General features: G+C 40.8%; 1 protein-coding gene across 2 annotated transcripts in view; it reads left to right on the plus strand.

Moving 5' to 3' along the window:
* Window positions 1-17,386, plus strand: part of CLIC5 (chloride intracellular channel 5) — a 95,696-nt gene that overhangs the window by 30,146 nt on the left and 48,164 nt on the right. Inside the window, exon 1 of one of the 2 annotated variants that reach the window (XM_037392437.1) lies at window positions 5,073-5,211. The exons of the other annotated variant lie outside the window; for it this stretch is intronic. Within the exon in view, the coding sequence (XP_037248334.1) occupies window positions 5,149-5,211 (63 nt within the window). The 5' untranslated portion in view covers window positions 5,073-5,148. Of the gene's footprint in view, window positions 1-5,072; window positions 5,212-17,386 lie in introns of those variants that run through there. 2 annotated transcript variants of the gene reach the window in all.

Below are 17,386 nucleotides of genomic sequence, written 5' to 3' on the forward strand. Positions count from 1 at the left end.
TTTCCAGAGCAGTCTCAGTCCTGTTAGGAAGTATCTTTTGTTTCTAATTGAAATGACAGTTTTGGAATGATAGTAAAATAAATAAACTACTGCCCTCTAGAAGCCTCTCTACTGAATGCAGCATTAGGAGATGATTTTGTACCTTTTAAGTGCCACTTCCTTATGAATGGGTAGCTGTGACTGTCTCAGCATGAGTGCTGAGATAATTATCCATAATGAAATTCCTCTTCACACTGAATGGCAGTGAGTTTTTCTGTTGAAGGTGTTAATGATTATTAATGTTACAGCAAAGTTTGATCCATGTGTATACTGTATCCATGTGAAAACATGATTATATATAAAATCTATATAAAATATACATAAAATAATATATATTATATATAATTATATATAAAAATAATGTCATGCTTTTGGACTAGAACTTACTTTGCAAATCTCCTGTCTGAGCTGATTCTAGTGATCTGCCCTTCTGTTCAGTTTCATCCAGAGACCTTTAGAGCTAAAATAATGCATTTTCACAATAAGGTAAAGGAGAGCTTGATATTATGTCTGTGTTGGATTCATAATGTCTGGAGGCTGAATACAGAGTGGGCTGTCATAAATTTGCCACTTAATGAATGCAAAGTTTTCTGGCCTAGGTTTTGCCATCCCATCCCATTTCTCTGGACATTCAGGTTGTATACCTGTTGTATCATTTCTTGTCTTTTGTTCCATGCACTTGAGTGTGAGACATTTTCTAAGAAGGAAAAAAATCACAGTTCTGCCATCAAACCAACATGTTCTGAGGCATTGTTGAGGAAAAATATCTGCTCACACAACCTCAGCATGAGGCTGATGAGAAGAGCTTTGTACATCCTTGCATGTTTTGTACATTTGGGGAGGGAAACATGCAGTCTGACCCCAAATATCTGAGACAAATGCCTTTTTATTTTTCTGAAGATCAAACAAAACTTGATAGTGATGCGTTGTAATTCAAAAGGAAATGAAAATTAGTGGGTTGATTCCTTGCATTGGTGAACTTGTTAAATAAGTAGCTTATTGAAGCTACTAGCATGCAAAAAATGCAGTTGCAAATTACCAGTAGTTCAGAACTGTCCCCAGAAGATATATTTTCATAACCCATTCAAACACACTGGTTTAGTACCTGGTTGCTGCTTAGTTGTGTTTTATTAGGCAACTAAGCAGTTAAATAATCCCAGGTAAAATCATAGCCCCAAATAACATTTACTGCAGCCACACCAAGATTTTACTTCTTTTCATCCATAATGGAAGTTTATTCCCAACATGAATACTGTTACCTGGGTCATATAAAGCTTGTTGTGCCCTGCTCTCACAGAGTGAGCTGGGTGGCAGCACCAAGGGAGCACCGGGGGACGGATGGGCTGCATACCCTGATCCTTCTTGGTAACTTAGCAGTCTGCTGTAGAACTCCATGATAGAATTACATTCTGGATGCTTGGCCTCTGATTCACCCCCTCGGGACAAATCTTTGCTGGAACTGAAGCTTGGATCAGGCTTGTGAAAGCTGATAGTGCGTCAGAGTTCACCTACAATAGAGGTCTTATGTGGAGATGTGGCAGTCCCTTTTCTGAAGCTGTCCTCTTCTTTTATTAATGGGATGACGTGCTCATATTCATTTATATATCTCATAAACCTCAAACTATAATGACTTGGCTTATGAAGAGTTCATAATTCAGTGTCTAAGGTTCTTGTACGTAACTCAAAGCCTCTGCTACTTCTGACTTGTGAGAAAATGATAGGCCAAACTAAGCGACTCATTCTTTGCAGTAAAATGAGAGTGTACTAATTATTTATCAGTATCTTACCCTTAATTTGGCTGAAGAAGGAGCTAATTTCATAACACAAAGCAGAGCTGTGTAGGCAATAAACCCCATTATAGTCAAAGAGCTTCCACCCAGATGTAAGTGATAAGTCAGTTTTATATGACAGCAAAGCAGTAAATGCATGAATAGATTCCTGAAGTAGTGCATATATTGCCTCCTACAACATTTATCTTAAATCCAGCTTTCAGAATCTATTTAGAAAAACACATATTTATATGAACAAGGACTCTGGTTTGCATGTTCTCTTCTGGGGGTTCTACAGGGAGATTTTTGAAAATCATTTTTTTGGGGGGGTGGGCTGGGTTTTTCTCCCTGTGGATACCTAAAAGCACAGCTGGAATACCAGATGTGTGGTATTCACACTTCAGCTTCTGTAGCCTGTGAGCACCTTGTATGAATCCTGGGGCAGGGAAGGAGTGCAAGGTGGTGCCTCATGGGTAAAAGCAGATGGAGAAGGGACCTTCCAGGGGCACTGCTGCCCAGGAGCATCTTGACCCAGATGGGGTCCAGCTCATTCCTGCAGTAGTTCCTGCATCTGGTTTGGGATGGACATGGCTTCAGGGCATCTTAGCTCCCTTTCTCTGTATTGCACAGCTTCCCTTCTGCTGTGCTGAGCCTCAGCACAATAATCATCATCTTGCGAACTAATTATAATACACCACTAAACCCAGACAGTTGGGAAGGAAGGATTTAAATGTTTTGACATGTTGAGTCTCTACTGAAATCGCTGCGTCTAGAGTTTAACTCTCAGAAAAGCAAGGCATGCACAACTCCTGAAGTTGGAGAGGACACGTGCATAGAAATTAGGCACTAAAGCCACAAATTTCTTTTGACTTAATAATTACAGCAGGATTTGTCTGACCATTATAACGTCTTTATCTGAGCTTGTTATCCTGGGCTTCTTTTATTGCCAGTGGAAAAAAGTAGTCACTTCTAGGGCACGTTTTTTCATTTGAAAATAGACATCTAAATAGGTCACATACATCACATCTTGTAAGTGCCGATGTCTTGAATGCTGATTTTCTTTAAACATTTTGGTTTAGCACTGGTGGTATTACCTCCTTACTGTTCTCATAGCTGGCAGTATTTTCTCTTCCAGAGCTGATATATATGTTCCTGTGATATAAATTGTTCAAAGCACTTGCCTATGTCAAAACTGTTTTCAATGAGGCTACAGGTAACCTCACTCAAGATGACCCATTTCCCGTTGTTTCCAGGAGCCCTCATTAAAGGGAAATTATGTTGTCACATGAGGTGCTAAGGCAAAACAAATTTTCAGCAAAACCAAAAGCTTATAATTCTATAGGTGATAACACATTATTTAGGGATGCATTTTAGAGATACAATGACTACACTTATGCTTTTGGCAGACTTTTGTAACTGTAATATATAATTACAATGCAATGATTCTTTCTGCCACATATAAGTACACTTAGCCCATGTCCTTGGAAGTTTGCCGGTAGGCCTAAGAATAATTATACTATAAATGTTTGGTGATTAATATGCCGAATCCAAAAATTACATGTAAAAATTCGAAATCAAAGGAGTAATAACACTTAATTCTCTTATAGTTAACCTTCCAGTCATTTGAATGAGTACTAATTAGATCTAAAAACCACAACCACACTTTTACGCTAATTATAATGTTGATTATGTTGTAATTACAGTTGCAAGAGGATAATGAGATTTACTTGTTAACCATTTCAGTGCTTCATGGAGTGCATATGAAGCAGCTGTTGTGGGGAATTCCTGTAGAGCTTACCCAAAGACGCGGAGGTGTTGGCTGCTGCTGCTCTGGACCTGTGTCAAACGCCTAGGGGTCACGGGAGGGGACTGGAGATCATCATGAAAGCACACAGTTAAGAGCACTTTCAGGAAAGACAAGTGTTTGATCCTGTCAATATCATACCCCAAAGGCCTCCCTCTGTCAAAAGGGGAAGGTAAAACGGCTCGTGCCTGGCAGTGCGGGCTGCCGAGAGCCTGTGAGCCGGAGCTGTGGCCGCCCCGAAAGGGGAGCAGAGGGTGAGGGGGCAGAGGCGCAGGAAGGGACTTCCCAAGGGCAGGAGGGCGCAAAGTCCCCCCAGGCAATGATGGCAATGAGGAGGAGGTCGCTCCAAACCGCTTGGCGTTCATCTGCTCTCCCCTCCAGTGTCAGCCTTCCTTTCTCCATGCCTTTTGGCTGTGTCAGGCCTTTCCGTGTGCCACCTCTCGCTTAGGGTCCTGGCGTGGTGACCTCTGAGTCATGCAAGGAATGCAGGGCAAAGGAAGGGAGTGTAAATGACAACAGTATGTCAATAGCAGGCTGAGGCCCTCAGAAGGTTTCTTCCATACTCGACCCCAGCATATTATCGCTCTCCTGTCTCCCCTCTACAACCAGCACCCTGAGGGATACGCTGAGAGATAGTTAGGGCACCCAAATATTTTATTTTCCCAGGGCCCTGAGGCTCTTTGTTCTCCTGCATAGCACCATCTCCTTCCTCTGCTCCTGACGCCATTGGGAGTGGTGGCACCACAGGTGCTTTTCTCACCTTAGAGTATTCAGTTTTGGCTTCTGTACCGCTTCGTGCCACACACCCAGGGGTTTTCGCAGAGGCAGAGCTCTGCTTTGCTGCACTTCATGCACCGACCCAACAGCCAATGTGCAGGGTAAGGAAATTAGGCTCTTTTGTCCTTACCTTTCTTAGCAGTTATTAGGATTTTGAACAGCTAGAAGCAGGACAAACACCCTTCAGAAAAGAAGGAAAAAACATCCCTGTTCCTGAAAGCAATGAACCCAGCCTGCTGTAGACCTTCCCTCCTCCCCTGTCGCTGGTGCTCCCAGCTGTAGAATAAGGGAGGGAACAGAAATGCTGAAAACAGGGGAAGAGCAGAATTATTTGCTCAGAGACTGATCCTGCCGTAGGTACCAGGAGCTTGTCTCCTCCCCTGTGAGTTAACCCCACCCTCTTTTTTTATACTCTGGGCTATTTTGGGCAGGCAGTGAGAACTGCAGCTCTGACAGATGAGGATACTGTACCAGAGCACAGCAGCACTTGTTGCTCTGAAGAACCACAAACCGTAACAGGGACTGCTTCTCTCTCTGCTGCCTGCCTTTTTTTCTTTTTTTTTTTTTTTTGTTGTTGTTATTATTTATTTATTAACCTGCAAACTTGTTTTCTTTGCTGGTTTTGAGCTTTATCATTACAAATGATGTTTTAAGTGCTTTGTCAGAGCTGTTTGGAAGGGAAACCCACCCACCGTGCAGCTGAAAGCTCCTTTTGCCACTTACTAGCAGGAGATCAGCTGGTAGCCTTGGGGGTGGAAAATGACAGACTCTGTTGCTGCTAATGGGGAAGGAAGGGACCCTGAAATTGAGCTCTTTGTGAAGGTAAGTTGCACTGTGAACTGGACACTGGTGTGACTCTCGAATCAGCTCGGCTTCTACTGCATAATCAAACTTTAATTTTCTGGCGCTGAGTGGAAGCGGTGCTTTGACAGCCTGCTATCTCTTGCACACACATTCACACTGCTTTCTTCTTCGTGTCATTACAATTAGGTAATGTTGTGGAGGGAGAGAGTTCCTGTATTTCACTGTTATTTCTCTCTTCATGAGTTTGTCCTGTTATTAGTCTGCTGCCTGCAATGTACTGTGTCCTAACTTTAGATTTGAAGCTTTAGACTTGAGGTTTTTCACCAAGAATCCTGACTTCCTTCTCCATTTTTGGGAAGCGAGCATGAAGGGCTGAGTGGTACCATGATGTGGTACCTGGGCAGAGGCTGTCAGGTCTGAAACACTAATGGATCATTAAACAAAAAGGAGTGAGATAAGCTGCCAGTCCTCTGATTATTTCCTGCAGTACTTTTTTTTTCCCCTAAAAAATTGTAAATTAAATCAGTTTTTCCTCTGTTTACTCAGCCCAAAGCTCCTTCTGATTTTATACAAGGGTAACTGAGAACATAAACTGATTTAATGAAAATATAGAAAAATAAGTGCACCTGCTATATGGTAGGATTTCAGCATGTTTCAAATTGGGTACATCTGTTGGTCTTGGGCTGTGAAAATCTTACCATTAAAATCAGTCGCACAGTTTAAAACCCATTACACATACAACTTTACTAATAGCAAACTTTAGGCAGAATCGTCCTAGTGAAGACCCAGATTTTTTGATGTTCAGAGCATGTTTCAAAGCCTCTACATATGTCGAGGCTGAAATCCACTATGCCTATGTAAAATGCAGGTGTTTGGTTTCTCCGAGCCTAAATGATCCCTGGAAATCAATAGGACTATTATTAATATGCGGGAGTTACATCAAACCCTTTGCAAACAGAGTACTGACTGATTGGGAAAGAAAATTCCAGCCCCTCCCTTCTGTCACGTTGAAGGTATATAATTGTTTTGTACTCCCTGATGGATATTTTGGGCTGTAAGTTGAAATGTCAGCCATATCCGTGATGTGTATACATGGCCACTTCATGTGTCTTCCAAAACCAGTCAGTTCAGGTGCAGCCTTTCTGACTGAGCCAGCATCGAGGTCTTTGTCCTTAGCAAGCAGATTTTACAAGGATTTCTGGTTTATAAATGCCCAGTAGATCCTTTGTGCAGAGCTTCACGTATCAGAAAGGACCTGCATGGGTCCATACATCCAGATACCTTGCCTCTCACAAGTTCTTTCTACCAAAGTGAGTTTAATGGAGGAATAGGTTAGTGTTTGTTAGATTGTTTGGCCCTTTGTCATCACAAATGTATTCTGCAATGCAAACCTTTAGCTACTGATTTGTTTTAGTGCCCACACTGTTTTATAGAGGCTGATATGGATGTTTGTGATACGTATTGATCTTTGGCTGTATCAGCTGTAAAAGTGAAGGTCATTGCCCAGATTCATTGTGGGAAGTTCTGGATGCATAAGGTACTGGAAAAAATTTGCACTGTATTGAATTCAGCCATGCCATCACCTAAAGATTTATAACTCCAGAAAGAACATTTTTAGTAATGTGACTTCCTGCATAATGCATGTTACAGAATTGCATAGAGACTCTCACATAAAACTCATAATTTGTAGAACTGGAGCAAAAGAATTAATTGGTATCTTCCTGGAGACTTTCCATTTAAGTTGAAAAACTGCAGACCTTGACGTTTTGGAATGGTGCCATTAATTTAACTGAAAGTCTAAAAAGTTGTATATTAAAGCATGTAGCCAGAGTACGAAATTATACAGCTCAGAAGTTGGAAAATAAAAAAGAGAAGAACATGCAAATGAGAGATGACCTAGAAGCTGAAAAATAGGAGATTTAAGAGAAATGTGAACAGGTGAAAACTTTTCTGGAGCATGAAATCTAAAAGAATAGGATATCCATAAGGGAAGATAAACAGGAAGGCTGATCCAGAAGAGAATCTACAAAGGAGATAGCACTTTCTCTGTCTGTTTGAAGGCTGGAAAGAACAGAAAGGTGGCAACTTTTGGATGAGATACTGGAAAAAGTGGCAAATCGAAATATACTGGACCACACTTGAGGCAAGTTCTGATGTTGGGGTCAATAAGCATTTCATCATTTGATTTTGTTGGAGCTAATACTTTTCTTGAGGAAGCTGTCCCTCATCCTTAAATGAACACAGAGCCAGAAGATGCCGAGATGGGTGAGAAAAATGTGGGGCAGTAGATGTGGCCTGGCAGAAAATCTTATCTTCCACAAACACAAATAAACCAGAAAGGGCTGCTTTTCACCAACCATACAGTCTCTAATAAAAGCAGTTTCTGTCTTGGGTTAAAAAAAGTGGGTGTTACACAGTTGCTCTATTTCCCTTTCCTATTTAACAACCAGGAGAGCAGGAGCCTTAGAAAGGCAAGTAGGGAGACAATTGTAAACAAAAGAGCTGTGCTGTAACCTAATGCAGGTTAGCTATCTCCTGAGCTAAGCAGATAGGCTGGGCAGCACCAGGACACAGCTAGCTGAACGGTTACGGCAGAGACAGGTTAAGCGGTTATCACACCTTTTTGTTATCATCCCCATTGATTTCAGCAGTGCCCTAACCCGGATCTGTGAGATATTTTTTTTGTGAACGAGTGTTTGTTCTTGCCAGATGCTCTATTGAGAGTAGCTCCCCACCACCACTGCTTCCCTGCCAAATGTGGGGCAGGCCACAAGCAGACTGATGGTGTGACAACAGGCAGAGCTGAGGAACGGTGAGGTCTGCTGGGGAGGTGGTGCCACCTTAATCAGCCCTGCCGTTTGTGTAAGCAGGCCTTTTGTGAACACTGAAACTCTCCAGCAGCAATCCCCTCTCTAAACTTGTTTGACAAGGAATCAGAAGAAGCTGCCAGAGCCAAAGGCTTGATACGCGGTAGCGCGAGACACTGGCAGCAGCAGCAGCAGCAGCAGCAGCAGCAGCAGCAGCAGCCTTGGGGAGGTGAGCATCAGGAGGCAGTGCTTGCTGTGTGCTTAACCCAGCTTGTTGTAACTCAGGTTCATTGTAATTCTTTGTGTGCTGGAGAAGCAAAGTGCTTCTGTACAAATGACACCCTGATGGAAGGTATATTTAGCTTTTCCTGACAATCTTGCACCTGTGTACTTGAATGTAATGACTAAACTGAAATGGTGCTCTTTTTTACATACAGACTATTAAAATCCACATGGGAGGATCACAGAACTTTTATGGCTTATTTCTTTGCAGTGGAAACAGGTGTTTGGACATATATTCCTTGCATTTCAGAATTAGAGCAATGCGTAATATCTAGAATGTTAATTTGAAGGGAGATAGGTTGTATACAAGGAAAAACAAAACATGATAAAGGCAAGACTGTCTATTTACATTGCTCAGAATATGTGCAGGAAAAACAAAGCAATCAAACCACAGAAGTGGTCCAAAGTACATTTCGTTTTAAAAATTGTCCTGCTTTAGAAACACTGTACAACAAGATATACTTTAATCTTTATTTCTGACAATGAGAAGGCAGTAGTACCATCATCGTGGTAGGAGAATGTGTGGTGAGCTGGCAGGCAGTTATTCCTGGAAGGAGTCAAGTCATTGTGGTATTGAGTGAGTAATATTCTGAATAAGTTCATCAGCTCAGGTGTGCAAGAGCTTTTGCTTGAAAGGTGTAAGGTTTTACTTCACAAAGCGTTTAACCACAGTCACACCCAACACCCATCTAGAGAAAACGTGAAGGTGCTTGCAGGCATAAGAAGCAAGAGAGACCCCTCAAAGGCCTTGAGCTTCCACACTTGCTGAGCCAGACATTGTACATATTCCTGTCTGCCAGCTGAAGACTTAAAGGCCCAACGGCACCCAGTGCTCTCAGCCTGTTCCTTCCATCGGGAGCTGAGCGTTGTGTAGACCAAACACAATGATGGTATATTTGCACCGTCTCAGGGAGATGGTACCAGCCAAGGTAAGATTCAAGGACTAGCAGCATCAAAGTATTGGTAGAGCCCCTTGCAGTCATTTCTTGTCAGAGGATTATCACAAAGAGGTTAGTCCTGGGACGCTCGCAGTCCCCTGGAACAGCAAATAGACACACAAGGAACCTGTGAGCCCTTTGTCATCTCTGATGGTTTCATTTCGGGGAGTTTTAGGTGTCTGTTTAGGAGTACGTTTAAAAGTGATGGCAAGATTTGGCACCAAATGTATACCCCTGAATGAATTGGTCAGTGAGAGAGCCTGGCTGTCCAGGACAAAGCAAGTCATCCTGAGGTAGTGTGCTCCATCAAAAGCCCAGGAGCTGCTGCTCTTGGGAGGGTGTAGCTGCCTTCTCCTCTCCTTTGGACACAGTTATCCCAGAAATTATCCCAGGGAGGTGCAAAATTTCTTTTTAGGCATTCTTGGATTTCTTTTTGTGCGTTTTCTGGATTTTTTTTAAAAAAGTTATCTCTGCTGAAAAGTGATTTCAAACTAACCCTGGTTTGGATTTTGGTGAACTGCTGTAACATAGTCTTAAAGGAAGGTATAAATAAAAATGTGACTCCTGGTGTAAACAATCATTCCCTACTATTAAGGCTTCTGTGGTTTTAAAGTAAAAGTCACTGATAAGAAAACTGATTTCATTTTCAGAATTTCAGGATTATCAAATCCTGTAACAGCTTTATAAACTGGGAGGGAGAACTTGACGGGAACCTTTTCACCCATTATAACAATACTGTAATTTATTTGTAATTTATTTGATTCAAAAACTTCCCTCAAGAAGTATTTTGATGATAAATAGAAACTGCAATCAGATCTGCAAAGTACAAAGTTAATTTCTGTTTCTTGAGAAGTGTGGGTATTATGGGTATTATGAACTCAGCTTTTGGCTTCCATACAATATCACTCCTATGTTCACTGAAACTTTCTAGGTAAAGAGGAAATAATAGAGAAAAGCACAAGGAAGAATAATGATACTGAAACATGTGGTTCAACCTGCCTGGTGTTCCAAGACTGACAATAACATTTATTTGGATCCTTGCTCATGAGGTTGGCCAAGCCTTTCACGTTTCGAGAGAGATATAGCCACCCTACGAAGCAGACACGTAGTGTGTGCAGTCTCCGACCCTCTTCATCTGTCACCTTGGAAGTGGTGTGAGCATGGGGGTTGTGATGAATCTTGCATTTTTCATCCATTCAGAGCTGTTGAGCAGGTGATGGGCACCACGATTCACGTCTCTTCCAAACTTATTTTGGTGAGGCAGTGTATAATCAGCAGCCTAAGTTTCCTCTTTTAGGGTACTGGCCTTGTGCATTGGTATTAAGGTTGCCAAATTTGTAAGATCTACCAGTAGTCCAGACACCAGCATATAATATATGCTGGGAGGACGATAGTTTTACTAGGCTTGTTTAAACATCTATAAATATTTCATATGCTCCGTGCAGGGGGACTCAGATATTTCAGTGTAATTATGCCTCAGTTCCTAACTTGCTTAGATCTTTTCAATTCAGGAGTGACTGGCTTGAAACTCATAGTTTTTATTTTTACATATATATACATATATTTATTTTTACATATATATATATATATATAAATATGTATATATATAAAATGGGCATAAGAAGAGAGCCAGGCCTCCTAAATTTGAATCACAAATTAATGGCAACTCCACTACAGAGCCAGTTAAATCAGGGGAATGATGCCTGGACTGATAGTTAATTCTCTGGTCTTTTTCTTAGGCATTTTCAGTAAAATAATAAAAAGAATAGCCAAGGGAAAAAGATCCATCTTGGCAAGATCTAATTCTGCTTTAATCTTACCCTGTTAAAAGAAAAAAATTCAACAAATTAACAAGTAGCTGCCTAGCAAATGTTTTAAAATTACAAGTTACTTGTTTTTCCTTGTGATTAAGAAAAACAATACTTTAAAGAAGCTTTAGCCAGAGTTATACAACCCAGAGTCCGTACGTCTGTGTGCCTGTTTTCTCTCTGTACATTTGCAGATTTTGTTTTGCATCAAGACAAGTGCCTCATTGGTGGGAATATTTGAGACAGGCAGTGAATAGTTTAAGCAGGCCAGATTTATAAAAGGCCTTGGCAGGGATATAATCACTGTCCGTGCCACCTTGAACCTCGTCTGAAATGCTTTCAGGATTGCTTGGGAAACTGGATCTCAAGTTAAGAAGGGATTTTCAACTATATCTCCTTCTGCCTAAGTTCATGATCTAATTGTTAGTCTGTGGCTAAAGGTGAATGACGCCTGTATCTTCCCTGGTTTGTTCTTTTTTGCTCATATAAATGGCTGTGACTACCAGCTTTTTATTGAACTTGATGGCATCAATATATCTGTTAATTATGATCAAAACATCTGATTAAAATGAAACACATTCAAATGCTTTGTTGAATATGTGTAACTATTTCTTGAAATGCCTTTATAAATTGGATCCATAATTCAAATGGATAAGACTTCAGAAACCTTCAGGATGGGTGATAGCCCATGGCCATAAAAGCCAGTCAGGTTTGTACTACTAGGTTCCGTGCAGCAGAGTTAGGCCAGCTTAAGTATATTTGAGGTCTTGTTAAAACTCCGCCTACTACCTCCTTCCTTTAGTCCAGTTTTTCTGAGCTGTATAGTCAAATTGTAAATACAGTGTTTCAATTCTAGCATGAAGAACTGGCGATATTCATAATTATTATTGCTGGTACTCAGAAATGGTCACTGGTACGCTTTGGGTGCTCTATGTTTAGCTGCAGATTGCTCTTTTTCCATCTCTGGCAGCACACATCTCGTCAGGCTCACAGGCTGTTGTGTCATGGTTCGGCGATGACAGTGAAGCTTTGGTAAGTGTCCCCAGGAAACTTTTATTGGCAATATATGGCTCTGCTGCAGCTATTCCAGAACAGCAAATGTCACAGAGATCATTTGACATAACATCCCCAAAATACACAGGGATCCTTTCCAAGAGAGCCAGTAGGAAGTATGTCTGCTTGTGCTCCAGAGTTTAATGTTAGTATCAGTTCATGTGGCTATGTCAAATGCAGTTTGAAGGATTGTTTAGGATAACATATTGATCATTGCAGCAACAATATTACTTAGTTCTTGTATGACACATGATTCTTCAAAATCCAGCAGATACCAGCAAAATAATCCCAGCAATGCTGCAAAAAGGTAACACAAACACTAGTATTTCCATTTTGCAGCTAAGAGCTCTGGTGGATTTTTCAAATTATTCTTTTTTAACAGTGAGACAGATGTTAAAGGGCTGTACGTCTCTGTGTTAGTTTCATACCTGAATAACAGAAGGTTTCAAGGATACTTCCCCCCTCCCCGCCCCCAGCCCCCCCAGCAAAAGCTGACTCAAAGTTGTAGGGAGAATCAGTTGGAATAAGGAAGGATTTGGTTTTGCGCTGGTTTCATACTGTCTTCAAATCTATAAACCTTACGTGAACCAGGAAATCAGAGCAGGTACCTAAAGTGCTATAGTGGGTACTTTGAAAATAGCTTGAAGTGATTTGTTTGATACAGTAAAGTTTAATGTGGACGAAGTCCAGAATAGATCCTTACTCCTTTTCTCTCCTTGCCCCTTGCGCTTCCCGTTTGTTTGCCTTTCTTCTGTATTGCTGACATGCAGTAAAAGTTATCGAGATGCGATAACAATGATATATATGTACATCTGGAGCTATGAGTTAAAAAAAACTTTCATTTTTATACGTCTGATGAGTTTAATCTGCATCATGTATTCCTGGCATGATTTTTTATATTAGACTTCTGAGTTGGAAATTATTACAGTGGAACAAAAGTAATTCAAAATATATTCAGCTGTGTTTTTAAGATCCAAAGCCAGTAATTTTATCTAATAATACCTAAGGGTAGAACTTTCTGTAACTGATTACCTTTACAGCATGTCATTGTTGTTTGCTGCACAACTTGGTTGCAAGTTCACACATAAATGCAGAATGGGTCCATAGGATGTTTTCTCTGACTCTGTTAAATTAAATGACCTTTGTAAATGAGTATTATTCTGTCCCTCTTGATAATAATTTTGTAACTTACCTTTTAGAGTGTTTATTTTATTCTTTTATGTGTATCCTTTTTTAGTGGTGGTGTTCACTGGCTGGAGTGGATATTCCGTGGTACAACACAGATTCCTCTTTGATTCAGTGACTGGTGTACCATGGAAATTGCACAGCTACAGTGTCATAAGAGGAGATGTGCTCAGAAAAGGGAGTGGGACACGAAGCATCTGAGATCATTCTGTAATGCAGCATAGCAAAGTTTTGCCATGTTAAAATGGCCCCAGTGTTGTCAAAATCCAAATCGACACTTTTTTTACTTCCCATTCTATGAACAAATTGGTGCTTCAGCACTTTATCTTAATACAAAGCAACAGCAACAGCTCCTACCAGCTGTAAACTCTGATTTTTATTGGTTTTTGTCCTGCTCTAATCAAACCATGGAAAGGTCCTGCCGTGCACATTTTTGCAACACGTTAAGCTCAGTAATGTTACAAGATTTCTGCCCAAGTTCTTGGGAGGCTTTCCTTCTTCGTTTTTCAGCCTCCTTCAGTGACTCAAGGCAAGTTAATGAGGCTCTCCTCACCTTGATAAAATGCTGATACCAGTCCTTCTGCAGCAGATGTGGACATACTGTGGGAGCAGGGTACGTTCTTCACCCTTATCCCAGCACAGCATCCTGGGCACCACTTAAAATAGAAAAGATGGGATCCTCTGATGGGATCAGGTCTCCAATACAGAACTGTCTCCTGACAAAGTAAATTGAAAATCTCAATTTCCTGAACATAAAAGAAATCAAACCAAAGGAAATTGGATGTTTGACATTTGTCTGCTCTCAGGAACAGGCCATTGGGTGCTTTATAAGTGTTTAGACATGAGCTAGCTGTAGCGCAGAATTTGTGCAGCCGTGTTAGCATCGTGCTGTGCCCAGCTGGCGGTGGTGCGGTGAGGAGCTCACTTTGAGCTGCCTCTCGCAGCAGGTGAGCCAAAGCTACTTTCTGCTGGCACCCTATCCACTCTTCCCTGCCTTCCTTTTTCCTTCTCAGGCTCTGACATCTTGTGTAGTACCTTCTTTTTCGCCTTCTCTGGTTTTTTCTGCTTGTTCTTACAGGCATTCAGACTCAGAAATTTATACCAGCGTCCTAATCCCGCATGATTTCTATGTTGGTCCCCAGGGTACTCTGTTTCAACTTCTGCCTAAGGGGTGTTGCGTATCTGGAGCTTGGATGCTTCTTCAGTTTTTTCCCATGTACCTGATTGCCAAAGGATGCTGAAATAGCTCCTTTATATGTATTTTTGGCAACTCTGCATAAAACTGAGATGAAGCACTAACTGAAATGTATTTCAGGAGGGTTGTGTCGTAATAACTTATTAATGCCTTTGTAGGACAGGAGTCATCAAACCTATCCCTGCTATAGCTACTTTGGCATAATTGACATTATATTAAGGATGGAGTTGTTCAGATAGTGATAGTTTGCTCATCTAAATCCTCATTCTTGATAGTCAATAATTTTCTGTGCAAAGCAGATGACAGAAGCTCATGGCATTCACCTGTATGTGCTTGATACAAAATGTAGTAAGAATGTTGAAAGGCTAATAGTCAAGGCCAAAGATGATTTTCATTCGCTCTAAATTCTGTAAAACTTGAATTTCACACATGTAAAACTTGCAAAGATTGAATATGGAAATAGTAATTTTCTTCCTTATGTAAGTTGGGCTGTAAAAAAAACATTTTTTGACTATTTTTGTTGATTCTTTTGCATTTGTTTTTTTCCTCTGTTCTAAGAGAAAAATATCATGACTCAGTTCACCATTCACCAATATTCAGGTGTTAATACCTGTTCATGATACTGGGAATGGAGTTTACACACAGAGGAAGTTTGCTTGATTTATGTATGGCTTTAGTTTCCCTTTCTGTTAACCATGAAGATGCCAAAGCAGATATAAAGTCTTCTAACTTCTGCTGTTAATAAAGACATGTAAGTATAGTGCTCTACTGATTGGAAAAGGGTTAATCACCTCCAAAGAGTGTGTGCTGCTGCAGGCTAGCGGTGGAGTTCAAAGTATGGAGAGCCAATCCATGGAGTTGTATGCTCCCATCTCAAAAAATTTCTAACAGCTAAGCTCAACAAGTGTCTGCAATTCATAAAAGATAGTTTAGCATAGGTTTTTAATGCTTAGAAGTTGTGGTTTGTTTGTTGTTGTGGGTTTTGTTTGCTTTTTTTTTTTTTTTAATACTTTGTAGTAAAACACAGGGTGATAAGAGAAGTATGACCTTTGTAGATGCTGACAGCTATTAAGTGTACCTAGACCTCAGTTCTAGGCTGTGTAGGCTGCTCCGTGCTTCGGCAGATGTCTCTGAGCATGGTTCTCTTTGCAAAACCCAGTACCTGAGATAAAAAATACAGTACCACTCTGGTCCTGTGCTCCTGCTCCATCCTTTAGGCATAGCTCTTGTGCTTTTGCTTTTTGTACAGCACTTAGCATGACTGATTTAGTGTTCATGTACCACACCTGCTTAGTAATTCACACTAAATTCTCCAAAAATAAATACACAAATTATGCTAGTCACAACTATGCTTTTTTTTTTTTTTTTTCCCTTTGCTATTAGTAGTGTGGGGTCAAGGTTTAGATTATCTTTTGGCTGGTGATTTTAAATGCACGCAGAGCTAATGTGTGTTACGATGTTGGAAAAGATGTAGAGAAGAATAATTTTAAGGCTTAAAAAATACTTAAGGTTGCCATCTTTAAGGCAGTCTTTCTCATTTAAGTAAAAGACTAAATGACTGCAATATTAAATGTATCTGTAGGGGGCTTTTTAATATAGCGGTAACAAGTATAACAAGACATATTAATAGTTAAGGTCAGATATACTTGAGTTAGAAATAAGCTTAACAGTAACTGTAAAGGTGATTAACCATTGGAATGAACCACCAAAGAAGTCGTGCCCTCTCTTCTTCTGGTTCAGATCAAGACTAGATATGCTGTAATGAAACACATATAGTTAGACTCAATGCAGCAATAAACAGGCCACAAAACCTACAAACCAGGAAGGTGTTGTGATGGAAGATATCTCAGCAAACCAGAACAGGGCTTGGTTCAAGCACAGAAAAAATCTTTGATTTCTGTGTTGAATTTGGTCAAAGCCAGGCCAGCAGAAATGATGTTCAGAGGCTGCTTGCGTGTCTTAAAATTGTCTCTGGGTATCCTGGGTGTGATAATGGGATGTGATTGATTCAGGTAGTGGTTAAATATGTGATTGTTTGTCTTTGTCTGGATATGCGAGGGCCAGACTTCACAAGGGCCTCCAAAGACTGCGCAGATGCTGGCTTGGCCAGGGCTCCATATGCTGTGTCAGTATGGGTCAGACCTAGAGGCTGAGATGAAGGAAGAGGTAAAACTGAGAGATATGAGAATTCCCTTTCTGTCTGCTGTTGCCTAAGTCATGCCACATTTCTCTGCCTTGGCTTCATGTCCTGTGAAACATTTGCACCAACATCCATTTTCATATCTGTGTAGCCTGGTAGCTTGTCCAGCTAAAATTGCTCTTCTTTTTTCTTTACATAGTTAAATGACTTTAAAAGCTACTCAAGTGTTGTGGTTTAACTCCTCAAAAAATACTGAATTGAATGGTTGGGCAGAGGCTTCTTTATATCAATTGCCAAGCTTGTCCTCCCTGTGACATTTTGACACCCAAATAAACATCCTGAACCTTGCCAGCCACCGCATATAGCTATTGTGGTTCTGGGTGCTGGTGCGTGTCTGTACCTGTGTATTGTCCGAAACAAGTGGAAATCAGAGAAACCGGCCCCGATGGATCATCGCTATTGTTGACGGTGTTTTTCTAGATTGTGATTCAATTTGTGTGGGTCAACAGGCACGTTGTGTTACTGCTTTCCTTTTGCTTTTAGCTGCTGAATGGGCAGCTTCAAATAGATACGAATGCATATCATGGGAGGAAATTATTTTCTTTCACTGCCCAGTGTTTTGTGATGAGCCATTGCTGCTGATTCAGTGTGCAAATGAGGACCTGTTTCGTTTGTTTATTTTATTTATGGTATTTTAAAAAATGCTCTTCCTGGATGAAGGGGGGTTGAATCATGAATATTCTTGCAGGTTACAGGATCTCTCAGACTAGCAGTGTTAGCTGTTA

The sequence above is a fragment of the Falco rusticolus genome, chromosome 6 (assembly GCF_015220075.1).
Source record: "Falco rusticolus isolate bFalRus1 chromosome 6, bFalRus1.pri, whole genome shotgun sequence".
NCBI classification, from domain to species: Eukaryota; Metazoa; Chordata; class Aves; order Falconiformes; family Falconidae; genus Falco; species Falco rusticolus.